The sequence below is a fragment of the Pelodiscus sinensis genome, chromosome 11 (assembly GCF_049634645.1).
Source record: "Pelodiscus sinensis isolate JC-2024 chromosome 11, ASM4963464v1, whole genome shotgun sequence".
Classification (NCBI taxonomy): domain Eukaryota; kingdom Metazoa; phylum Chordata; order Testudines; family Trionychidae; genus Pelodiscus; species Pelodiscus sinensis.
In genome coordinates, this window is record NC_134721.1 from 733,595 (window position 1) to 746,749 (window position 13,155).

Below are 13,155 nucleotides of genomic sequence, written 5' to 3' on the forward strand. Positions count from 1 at the left end.
CTGTTGCCCTGTGCTGCTGCCTCTGATACAGAAGCAGCAGCATGGGATGGCAGTAGCAGCTGTCCAGGGTGGGGTCTGAACTCTTGAACCCGGCGCAAGCCAGGACTGAGCTGGGCTGCCTGCCTGCCCAACTCCTAATACACTTTAACTGCAGAGCCGCAGTGGTGGTAGGTAAGGGACCTGGCACAAGCTGGGACTGAGCTGGGCTACTGGCCAGCCTGCTAAAAAATTTACTGGGGCGGGGTGTGTGAGAAATGCATGTAGTCTATAGTATTAACCGATACGCTTCTGCTTATCCGTTAATCGACTGCACTATTACATCCCTATCATCGTCCAGACTAATTTTCCCTGCTGCTCAGTATATCCCAAATATTTCAATCAAGGTGAGAGGTCAGGAGCCAGAATCTATAACTATCAAACAGAACATTATTTTTGCAATGTGTCCTTAATACCCAGCTATCTGTCAATATTGGCTTCACCTGTCTGTGAGTTTACAATTCATTATCACAGCTGGCTTATTTATCCCATTGTGATGGTATTATCTGACAACATACATGCACTCAATAAATCTAGTACGTATAAAATCATACAAACCTAGGCATCAAAATACCAGGCACTGTACAAAGCAATCAGAAGTGACATGCACAAAACAACTACCGGTAACCTAAAAAGAGAAGCCTAGAAGTGATAGACCCACAGAGAAGAAAAAATATTTTTTCTTATTTAAAATTTTCTCTGACTTTTAAAATTAGATATAAATTTACTGGATGGGATTTTCAAAGACTGAGCAAAACAGTGAACATCTAGTGTCTACTGCATATCATGTTCAAGATATTTTTAGAGTTGGTTTGCAAAATGCAACTTAAGTGGGTGAATAAATATAATTTTTTAATTTTAGTAATGGCAAAGTTGGGTGAATAGATATTGTCCTGAGATTAAGACATTTTCTCAGTGATTTTTCCTAGACTGTGCTAATATAAAAGGTAATCAAAGTCAGAATTCTCATGCCCAGTTCTTGGCTTTTATGTAAAAAGGGCCATACCGGGTCAGACCAAAGGTCCATCTAGCTCAGTATCATGTCTGCTGACGGCGGCCAATGCCAGATGCCACAGAGGGAATGAACAGAACAGGGAATCATAAAGTGATCCATCCTGTGACCTATTCCCAGCGTCTGCCAAACACCATTCCTACCCATCGTGGCTAATTGCCATTTTCTAGAACCATGTTTTCTCTGTGGTAGTCTTGACTTTATAATCTACCATGAAACATTTTTCTATAGTTTGTTTTTGTAGTTCAAAGTAGAGAATGATTTGAAAATTAAATGAGCATCCAGACTATCAATATACAGCCGACTACAGAAGTAACACAAAACACATATGTGCAAAAATAAAAGCAAAATAAAGAAAGCTAAATATTTTTTGGTTCATTGACTTTTCTTTCACAGAAAAAAGCCTTAACTCTGAATTATAAACTGGTAGTGAAATTAAACAAAAACTATAATTGTTATTGCAGTGTAGGTTTGTTTATTTTAAATGATCTTTTTGGATTATACATGTAGATTTTATCTAGCTGTCATACTGACATAATTTAACATAATCAATATTAAAAGATAATAAATTAACTGAAAGGCCTTCTTTGTAATTACTGGCATATGACAGTTTTAGTTTATACAATATTTAAAATCTTCTGTTCCTGACAGGAAGGAATAACCTCCAGTCTATTTTTTTCTGAAGGAACCACGAATAATTGTACATGTACCTGTCAGATAATTGATCATTTGCCACACTCCTTGGAAAACACAATGATTATGATGATATAATGGGAAACATTATGCAGCATATGGAATTCTCTAACTGTACTTAAGATAGACATTCACTCACGGCAGTGAAAATAACTATTGGTATGTCTCTGTGGGAAATGAGAACAGTTGCTACAAAGAGTATTACAAGGAACTAAATGGTACCATGTTTCTTAGGAAAGAGGACACGTCAGAGCACACTTATGAAAAACTGCTTACTTTCTCATTTGATCATGTAATTATAAATTAATTGGAATATAAATATCATACATACATTTCACTATATAATACATAGAGCAGTACAAACAAGTCATTGCCTGTATGAAATTTTAGTTTGTACTGACTTTGCTTGTGCTTTTTATGCAGCCTATATTAAAAAAAGGCACCAGTCTAGCTGAGTTGATGTACTCCCTGGAAGATCTCTGCATTCCCCCACAGATGCATGTACTCGTGGTTGAGAACCACTGATCTGTTGCTTTAAGCAACTCTCCAATTATCTGTGGCTGTGATAATCAGATGATAGCTGCTCCACAGTCCCCATTTTCCCTCTTTTTCGCTTTCTGATTCTCCTCAAATCAATGAATTCTGCAATTCCTGCCTAGAACATGCCCTGAATTACAGCATTAGCATTCCAAGTGAATGTATTATAGACAGACAGGTCATCTTCTTTTAGTCCAATTTCTATACGCACTGTGCCACCCACCAGGTCTATCAAGTTGAGTGTAAAGCCTTTGCAAGTTTGGCCAACGCTGCCATGTATGCCCTATGACGTGAAAGCTCAAGGGTACTTGGGAAATACATGAAACTTGCCGTTATTACATTCTGGTTAGCCATATGCCGTTAAGTCTATTCCGTAGTACAGAAAGAGCTACCAGTCTCATCCTGAGCAGCACCATACATCCTCCACTAATGCTAACGCCAAAGGGCCAAGAGAGCACAAAACCTTGCAGAAACAGGGGATTAGAGGTTTATTTAAGCATTATGTTGGTACAAAGTAATAAATAAGAGTAAGAGGAAACACTGGTTCTCTACATTGGAAAGATATTTGAACTGGAATATGTGTCCTGCAATTTGGTTTAAATTTAAGAAAAAAAGAATTTAGCTGCATTGTGTGTTTTGTATATATATATATATATATATATATATATATATATATATATATATATATATATATACACACACACACACACACAGATGTAATTATGAGCATGTAGGAATCAAATACCAAGATTTACAACACAGAAAAAAGTTTTTAACATAATGATATGTTTTAGAATGTCTTCTTAATCTACCTTTAGTTAGTAACCCGTCTGATTTTCTTGAGCGTAATTGACATAGAAAATCTCTGTGGATTTTAAAAAATTCCAAAACAGACACCATATGGTAGAGACAAGACCCCCTCATTGTTCATGATTCATTATCTCAACTTTAATTGGTTTAACCCTGAAATTCTAGGACCATCTTTGAAATAATGAGGTCTGACAGGTCTAAGGTGAAAAGAAAAGAAAACATACAATAAAAAGCTCTGAGATTTTCTTTTGGTTACAGTTAGCATCTGCAAAATAATTTCCCAGGAGGAATGGAACAGTATTTTTGCAAAGTTTCATCTATCTTGCTATCACATAACTCTGTTGTACTTCCTTCCCAGTCTGTGAGAAAATGATTAGAATGATAAGAAACACTTCTATAATTAAAAATGAAATAGACTGGAATGTTAATAAAGGCAGAACTAAAAGCAGTTGCCATAACAACTTGATGCAACTGTGCACTGACATGACAACCTGCTTCATTTTTATAAATATATTACCAGTTGGTGATTTTTCTATCTTCTCTAACCAATCCAAGTTCTCAACATTTTTCACGTTGCAAAAGAATAACCTCCCAGAACTATACCTGGCATTGCCACATTTCAGACAAGATGTAAAAATGAAGTGGTGGCCAATGAGTGAAATCAAGTATCAGACTCAGCTTTTGCGTCAAATCCAAGCAGTTAAATCACACGCTGACAACCTACATTCCCCTACAATTTGTGTTACACAAAGAGGGTTTCAATTCCTAACCCGAAACACTATGAAGTGCTGCGGAGGACCATTATACGGGCAGGATGTCTGGGCTGCATTCTGACGTGATGGTGAGCACAGCGATCCCTTCGCATAGTCCATATAAATGTATGAAGAGTGAGATTAAGCTCTTACATTCAGCTCTGGACGTTTGGGGTGATTGGGGGTGTGTTGCTCCCTTACCTAACTTGCAAAGTGGACAGAACTCTATTTCCCCATCCTCCCCTGCATCCAGACACACAAAGGGTACATCTACACTGCAATACTATTTCAAAATAACTAGCGCTATTCCAAAATAACTTAGTCCGTATCTACATAGCAGGCAGTTATTTCAAAATAGTGTCAAAATACTGTCAAGCTAGAGGACTTCTTACTCCAACTCCTGTAACCCTCATTGTACGAGGAGGAAGGGAAGTCGGAAGAAGAGGGCTCTATTTTGAAATAAGTGCTGTGTAGATGCTCCCTATTTCAAAATAAGGTACGCAATTGATGTAGCTCAATTTGCGTAACTTACTTTGAGTTAAGCCCTGCAGCGTAGATGCACCCAAACTGAGCATGATTAACTTACTTCTCCATTCAGCAGCATGTGTCATGGGGAGGGCTTCACTTCCTTGTCTAGCCATGACCCAGAGGGCAGAATCTCACCCTCAGCATTTTAAAACTTTATCAAGTATTGTACGTATCAAGCAGCTCACCTCTTCATTGCTGTCACTTCCATAAAAATCATCTTCCATTTGGGCTCCTCTACAGACCCCATCAATGTCCTCATTGAAATCCAAAGGAGGCATGCTGCCTTCTGGTGACATATTTGGGGACTTCCCATGAGGAGCTGATCGAGGCCTCGATGAAAATGTAAAAATCTCTTTATGGTTTATTTGGTGTTCACCTGTTTTCTTGTTTCCACTTTCAGCATCAGTATCCAGAGACAGGGATAAATTACTGCAGGCTGTATTTTGGGCAGCTATTGACTGTCCACTGGAATCCACCTGATAACTGTTACTGCAATTTTCAGGAAATACCCATTCATCTGAAATTTACAAAATGTTGGAGTATAAAAATAATGTCAGTGTTCAATAAAATATTTATTTCAGCATATAACATTTAAATAAACTCTACACAGGAGTGCAATATTAAAGTTATACCTCATAGAGGTTGTTATGTCAAAACCTTTATTCTCTTATGTTTTTAAAGATGGCCATGAAAAAAGTCGTGTTGCTTTCTAGAAATCTTGTAGCGTGCCAAAAGTTTAACAAAAAAATGTATTGGTCATGCAGTTCATTTGCTGGCAATAGTCTGCTTCAGTTGTAACAATGTACAAGGAATTTACAAATCTGAAATTACAATTAACACCTCTGGCAGTTGAGTCCTTTGTACTTCCAGTACAGCATATTTATTATATTTGGTCATTGATGGCGTTTTTTATATTAATGTTTTTTGTGAACAGGATTTTCTAAAACGTGTCACATGCTGTGCAGAAAGTGCAAAAAGTTATTTACCCTGCCACCCCCACTAACATCACGTATTTTGTTTCAGGCCCCGAAAAATGGTTTAAATTTATATATGAAACTAAAGCTCAGCTGAAAAATGGTGTGCTGTGAAAAATGCACAAAGATGCTCATTTCACTGAGTTCTCTGGCACGCAGCGTTAATCTGCCAGGTTTAAAACAAACAGAAAACTACTGAAATGAAAAGTCCATTCTTACACTCACCTTGTTAAGATATATTTTACCATTTGGAGTGGTGATAGAGAAAAAAGTACCAACCTGATTTATTCAGGTGGATCTCAAACAGCATCTGAGAGAAGAATTGCTCAAGTACGCATCAGTCCTTTCTCTTCATTAAATGTAGTGTAGCATGGATAAGTTACTAACTCTTGAAACTGACTGGCTTCATAAAGCAGTTACCATCCCCAACATAAAAATATAAACCTCAAAATAAAGTGCTAAATGGTAAGGCTGAAGTAGCTCTTTAATAGCTGCAACAAGCCTTATCACTGCTGAACAGAGGAACAAGAACTGGACTATCAATATGGCATTCAAGCCACTCTCCATAGTTTAACAACATACACAAATGACCCATTCAAGCAGCCTCAGGGAACCGGTAGAGGAGCTACAGGAGCTCTATTGGTAAACCTTAGATTCTGGTCTAACGCAGCCGAGGCAAAGAGGATGAGGAAACTGGAATGAGTAGCAGCTTTGGAGAAATAGCTGTTTGTGACTGGCTTGCTCTAGAACGGTTGTGATTTTTGCAATGCTATTCAAACTGGCTATTGACAAAAGAAGGGCTCAGTCCTACCAGACTCTTGTTGAGGTAGGGGTAGGAACTTAACTTTAAAAGGCAACTTCTACCACAAACCGGCCTCAGGAGATGGAGAAACGATATCAGTTACTCTACTTATCTTGTATCAGAGGGGTAGCTGTATTAGTCTGGATCTGCACAGTGGGTCTTTGCCCACAAAAGCTTATGCTCCAATACATCTGTTAGTCTATAAGGTGCTACAGGACTCCTTATTGCTTCTACTTATCTTGTACATGAGTTGCCCCTAGTACATCAGTAAACTGCTTTGCTTAAGGACAGATTGTCTTAATGTCCCTTTAAACTAAAGCCTATGAGATTCAGAAGACCAAGACATTTTCCAGTAATCTCTTTAGACCAAGTTGATAAAGGCTGACCTAAAAAATCAAGGTACACTAAAGTACCACAAACCATGGCAGATGCGGATACTTGCTGCACAAATGTAAAGACTCTTCAGTGTTCGACTGTGGTTGCCCAGAAAAGATCATATATAACATTTCAATTTCCGATTCAGAAATACGAAGGAGGCATCACAGCATTATGCAGATGTAATTATCTGGCTGAACCATCTAAACATAAAATTGTAGTTGTTACTCTACATTTACCTTAACCATATGAAGGTAAAAGTCTGATAATTTTTTCTTATGTATCCAGCACATTAAATTTAGTTTATTTTAACTATAAAAATGTAAAATGCTTTATGTGCATTGTAATTTCTACCCAAGCAGGTCTTGACATGGATTACAAGTAAAAAAAATAATGTAGTAAATAAAAATGCCCTATTCACCATTTCTAACATAAACATTCTAAATATCAAGATTCAGAATAAATGAAAGTTAAGCTATACAGGAGCTTAAATATATCTAGCTATAGGCTCAAATGTAAACAAGTATGCAATATTCAGTGTTGCAACACCTCTCTCATTGAGGAGCCTAAATCTCATTTTCAAAGGTAATTTAAGAGACTAAATCCCACTGGTTGCCAATCCCACTGATTGCACTCCAAGTGCCTAATCATATCTAGGCTCCTAAATCAGTTAGATGTTGCAATGGTGAGCACAGCAATGCTTCATGAGTTTTAAAAATCTGGACAATAGTCTAGTCTCCTGGGGTATGTCTACACTACCCTCCTAGTTCGAACTAGGACGGTAATGTAGGCATACCGCACTTGCAAATGAAGCCCAGGATTTGAATTTCCCGGGCTTAATTTGCATAAGCCGGGCGCTGCCATTTTTAAATCCCGGCTGGTTCGAACCCCGTGCCGCGCGGCTACACGCGGCACGAACTAGGTAGTTCGAACTAGGCTTCCTAGTTCGAACTACCGTTACTCCTCGTGGAATGAGGAGTAACTGTAGTTCGAACTAGAAAGCCTAGTTCGAACTACCTAGTTCGTGCCGCGTGTAGCCGCGCGGCACGGGGTTCGAACCAGCCGGGATTTAAAAATGGCGGCGCCCGGCTTATGCAAATGAAGCCCGGGAAATTCAAATCCTGGGCTTCATTTGCAAGTGCGGTATGCCTACATTACCCCGCTAGTTTGAACTAGTGGGGTAGTGTAGACATACCCCTGGTTAGCAAAAAGCACCACCACATTTAGTGTAAAGGCAATTTAGCTACAAAGCAACATTTTAATGGCTATCAACTGAGAAGATTCAGCCTTTCTTTAGGAAAATAATTGAAAACTAAAAAGGCAAAGCAATAATAAAACTGATGATTTAAATCAGTGGTTCCCAAACTTTTTGGCATCACACCCTCCTTTTTGATTTTTGAAAAACCCTCACACACACCCAAATAGCAGCAAAACTTGAGGGGGAAAAAAAAAGGAAAAAAGGAACGGAACAGGGCAGCAAAACTTGATGGGAGAGGGAAGGCTGCGTCGCCTCGCGCCCCCCCCCCCCCCCGGGGGCACACACACCAGTTTGGGAACCCATGCTTTAAATAAAGGTTATCTACTTCAATCATGGGTTTATGATTACAATCAATCCACCATGTCTCATTTTTCGGCGACTTCTCTCTATTTTATTAACTCAGCGCAGTAGCTGTAGGAATTCATACTTGAATATAGATAAAAATGTTTGAAATCCCAGTATCAAAAAGTAATGAAGAAGTATAACAGATTATTTGAAAGATCTTGTGTATTGCAAGGGCCATTTCACCTTACTTTGTGATGCTTTGCTTTCACTAGACTTTGTTTCCTAAGAATCAAGAAGTCTTAGGACCTGGAAAAGCCAAATGGTGCTCTCCAGAGATGTTAATTAAATGACCTCAAATTAGCAATAAGCTGAGCATACACATAAACAGCAAACATATTAGTTTATTGACTGTTATTGATTTCTAGGGTAATATTCACTGTGAAAATATGAAAATACAGAGGACTATAGAATGACATTTGACACCTGCTATGTGGTTCAACAACTTGTGAGACCTGTGGCTAATACACCATCATGAATTGTCTACCAGTGAATGAGATGGGGTGTTCTAGACCAAACCAAATCCTTTTATCTCTCAACCACTTATTATACTGGCACCTCTTTTTACCTCAAGTATTTCCATATCAATTGTAATGAATAATTTGGTGTATTTTCTTCGGAAAATATGTAAATTACTGTGTAATCACAATATTGCAGCAAACAAGATAAATGCAAGAATGATCACCTAAACATCTAATTAGTTTCTCTACACAGTTAGATTTATGCTAGAGTTTCTAATTGCAGCCTTACATTTTAATGAAGGTTTCAACATTGCATAAATAAGACTGACAAACTATAAACTATATTCATTCATTTTATTTCTTCTCTTGCTCAGAAACAATTTACCTTTGTGAAAGTATTGCACACCTGCAAGGGAAGATATGTTTATGTGGTCTCTGCCACAAATCTGAAGAATTTCCATTATAAACAGCAAAGACAGTACCACAAGGTAACACGAGCGATCCTTTAACAGGAGACAATCACAAATGAAAATACTAGTGGTATTTAACATTTTAACATTCATTCTGAATAGGGCAACATAAAACACATTTTCATTATATGGAGAACTGGAAATGTAAAATGTGTTTTTCTTCAGGCAGCCTTTGTAGTACAGGGACCTGATCCCAATTTTCCTACTGAAATCAGTAGCAAAACTCCATGAATTGAGCGCCAGAGAGATCATATACCCTTTTCCCTTTTTTTTATGCTCTATTTGAAGATTAATAACTGAAGCTGGAAATTTCTTTCCTACCAAAAGAGGTTTCAATTTAAAATAAACTAACAGATTTTAAAAACTATTTCATGGACAAGAAGTCGTCAAAAGAATCAGATACATATTTTGTAAGGCTAGTTAATGAAATCAAACACTCTAGAAACTCTAACCTGTTTGGTTAAACTTAAAAAACAACAACTAGTCTAGCAGTGCCTTACTGACTAGCAAAACATGTAGATGGGATCATGAGCTTTCGTGGGTGCAACCCACTTCCTCAGATGAACGGAGTATTAAAAGTCCAGTTCCAAAATAAACAGGGGATGGCAGGGGGGGAAGGAAGGGAAAAAATAGTGAATTAGAGTGTCCATGTTACAAGAAGCTGATAGAACCAGTAACCACGCAGCATATCTCCATCATAATCATCCAGGAACCCACCCCTGCAATCATCCGAGGAGCCAACTCTGTCCACACATCTACACCAGTGATTTCACCACTGGACCCAAACACATGAGCCACTACATCAGAGGCTCATTTAAGTGCGCATCCACTAATGGGATCTATGCCATCAAATGCCAGCAATGCCCCTCTGCAATGTTGCCAAGACTTATTCCCCACTCTGGAACGATAAATGCAGAAGTGGGGGTGCGCAAAAGTACCCTAAAACCTTATCTACCGGGCTTTGATATAAAACTTCCCCACAAAATCTTAAAAACCTAGATTTTGGGATAACAATCCGCTGCCACCACCAAGTAATGATAAGAAACCAGGGGTGAGATCATTTCGGAAATCTCAGCCCTTAAGTAAAAACCAGGATACAAAAAACTTAACCAATATCAGGTTAATAAAAAAAGAAAGAGAAAGAACTTTTATTATCACCACAATACTCTTGTTACAAGCATAATGACTAGATGGAAAAGTCATCAATTAATATGCTCATGGGGAGACCCCCCATGGGCCAAGAACGTAGTTACAAAGGAGAGGAAACCCCATTTTTAAATGCACAGACATCAGATTCCCATTCCCAAGCCATAAAACCTAAGGGATTTATCTAAATTTTACCCTACCTACAGATAGTGAAGAGTCTTTTCTTGGAGCAAGACATTTTGTCTGTCCCCCTCAGTAGCTGGAGAGACACTCCCCAGAGACAAAGGAGGGAAAAACCAAAAATTCCTTTGTCTCAGTTTGAAATCCCTATCTGCATTTCTATTGGCTGAGCAGATATCTGGCTAGGTAAGGGACATAGTTAACCCCTTAATCCCCAGGCTGCTGGCTAACCCTCATGGTCATGACACATGTATATTGGCCAAACTGGACAGTCTCTACTGGAAAGAATGAATGGACACAAATCAGATATCCAAAAAGGCAACACACAGACACCTGTTGGAGAACACTTTAACCTTCCTGGGCACTCATTAATGGATCTCAGAGTTACCATGTTCTTTCAGGACAATTCTATAAACCAAATACACAGGGAAGCACAATTTTGGGAGCCACCACAAAGGTATGAATAAAGACACTACCTGGCTAGCACACTACCTTCCACATCCTAATGACTCAACCAACCAAACAATGGATACTTTGCACCCTCTCTATCAGCTTCATGTACCATGAACACTCTAATTCACTATTTTTTCCCCTTCCTTCCCCCCATCCCCTATTTATTATGGAACTGGACTTTTAATACTCCATTCATCTGAAGAAGTGGGTTGTAACCACGAAAACTCACGATACCATGGACATGTTTTGTTAGTCTTTAAGACTCTGCTAGACTATTTGTTGGGTTTTAAAAGTTTTTCCAGTTACAGACTAACTCAGCTACCCCTCTAAAACTATTTGGTTAAGTGACTGCTACAGCAACATGGAATTCAGAGCTCCTACACTGTTCTCTTTTTTATAGGAAACTTAATGGTTGGTTTGCCTTCCTTCCTGTAACACTTGGGCCTTGAGGAGAACATAAAAACAATTTTGCTTTACCTATTTTTTAAAAAAAGTTTGTTTTGAAAACATAAATGTTAAAGAGATTACTTCAGCAAGAGATGGATGGGGGGGGGGGGGGGGGGGCTGTGTTCTTTGGTATGATACCAGTGATGTAGGTACATTTGCTTTTCTTTGAAAGCAGCTTCTGTACAGTGATTTTAGGTATCTAGTCATAGCTCAGATTCTACGTGGAAAGCGGTGATGTTTTATTTAAAATGGCGAGGCTCATTTCACTATTGGATATTTTTTCTTTCAAAATGAGATGTGGGCCCCCCCTCCTTGTGACTTTTTCTTGCCAGATTGCATGCCAGACACTGGGCCGTTCCTCCTGCAGTCCTTGAAGGTGGGTAGAGCAGAGTCCAGCAGCAGATGCATGCCAGACAATGGGCCGTTCCTCCTGCAGTCTTTGAAGGCGGGCAGAGCAGAGTCCAGCAGCAGATGCATGCCAGACAATGGGCCGTTCCTCCTGCAGTCTTTGAAGGCGGGCAGAGCAGAGTCCAGCAGCAGACCCCTCCCTTTCTCAAAAGGGCTCATCTGCTGGCATCCCTGGAGACAGAGTAACACAAGACTGCACAATAAAGACAACCATGCACATTCAAACAAAATGGAGTGGAGCACACGACGTCTAGTAGGCCGGGCCCCTCTAGGCTCTGGTGCGTGAGGGGAATGTGGGAAGTGTCTTTCTACTGCTCAGCCAGGGGCCACATCAGTGAGGGTTTGGTTTTGGTTTTTTGCTTCTCACTTGCGTGCAGCCCCCGACTGATTGTTCAGTGAAACAGACAGTTTATGAGCTGGATATGAGTCAACAGGGCGCCCTTGTAGCCAAGAAGGCTAATGGCATATTAGGTTGCATTAAGAGGAGCATTGCCAGTAGATCCAGGGAAGTGATTATTCCCCTTTACTCAGCTCTGGGGAGGCCACATCTGGAGTATTGTGTCCAGTTCTGGACCCCCAATTACAGGAAGAATGTGGATGCATTGAAGAGGGTCCAGCAGAGGCAACCAAAATGATGAGGGGGTCGGAGCATATGACCTATGAGGAGAGGCTGAGGGAGTTGGGTCTATTTAGTCTGCAGACGAGAAGAGTGAGGGGGGATTTGAGAGCAGCCTTCAACTTCCTGAAGGGAGGTTCCAAAGAGGATGGAGAGAGGCTGTTCTCAGTAGTGACAGATGGCAGAACAAGGAGCAATGGTCTCAAGTTGTGGTGGGAGAGGTCCAGGTTGGATATTAGGAAAAACTATTTCACTAGGAGGGTGGTGAAGCACTGGAATGGGTTACCTAGGGAAGTAGTGGAGTCTCCATCCCTGGAGGTGTTTGAGTCTCGGCTTGACAAAGCCCTGGCTGGGTTGATTTAGTTGGGATTGGTCCTGCCTTGGGCAGGGGACTGGACTTGATGGCCTTCCAAGGTCTCTTCCAGCTCTATGGTTCTATGGGAATGTGTGGTCCCTTCCACAAGTGAGGCTTTGCAAGGAGCAGACTCCAGGGACTTCCCACAGCTTGATCCATGCCAGGGAGTGGGGCAAAGGCAGACAGACAGACAGACAGAGCGCAAGCCCTGGATCAATGTGGGGGGACAAGGCTGTCCAGGTCAGTCCATTGCTCTGAAATCACCCCCTGCTCTAACAACTAGAAATCCTCCCCCCCCCACACCCTGCAGCTGGGCACGGAACATTATCCCCTTTAGCATCAACCACCAGTTGTTCCTGAAACCCACTGAACAACTGTGCAGTGCTGCCTTTACACGGTTCCACCCCAGAGGTGGCTATGTCTCAGCACAGAGCCCAAGGCCAGCTACCTCTGTGCACCAGGTGAGAGATCCCCGTATACCTAGCCCAGTGTCAGGGCTG

At 40.3% G+C, this 13,155-nt stretch overlaps 1 protein-coding gene across 9 annotated transcripts in view; it reads right to left on the reverse strand.

The window, feature by feature from the left end:
- The window catches only part of CFAP20DC (CFAP20 domain containing), a 219,110-nt gene that overhangs the window by 78,470 nt on the left and 127,485 nt on the right, over positions 1 to 13,155 (reverse strand). For all 9 annotated transcript variants that reach the window (XM_025186465.2, XM_075938433.1, XM_075938430.1 and 6 more), the window contains one exon: positions 4,554 to 4,885. In XM_025186465.2, coding sequence (XP_025042250.1) covers positions 4,554 to 4,885 — 332 coding nt within the window. The remainder of the gene's footprint in view (positions 1 to 4,553; positions 4,886 to 13,155) is intronic.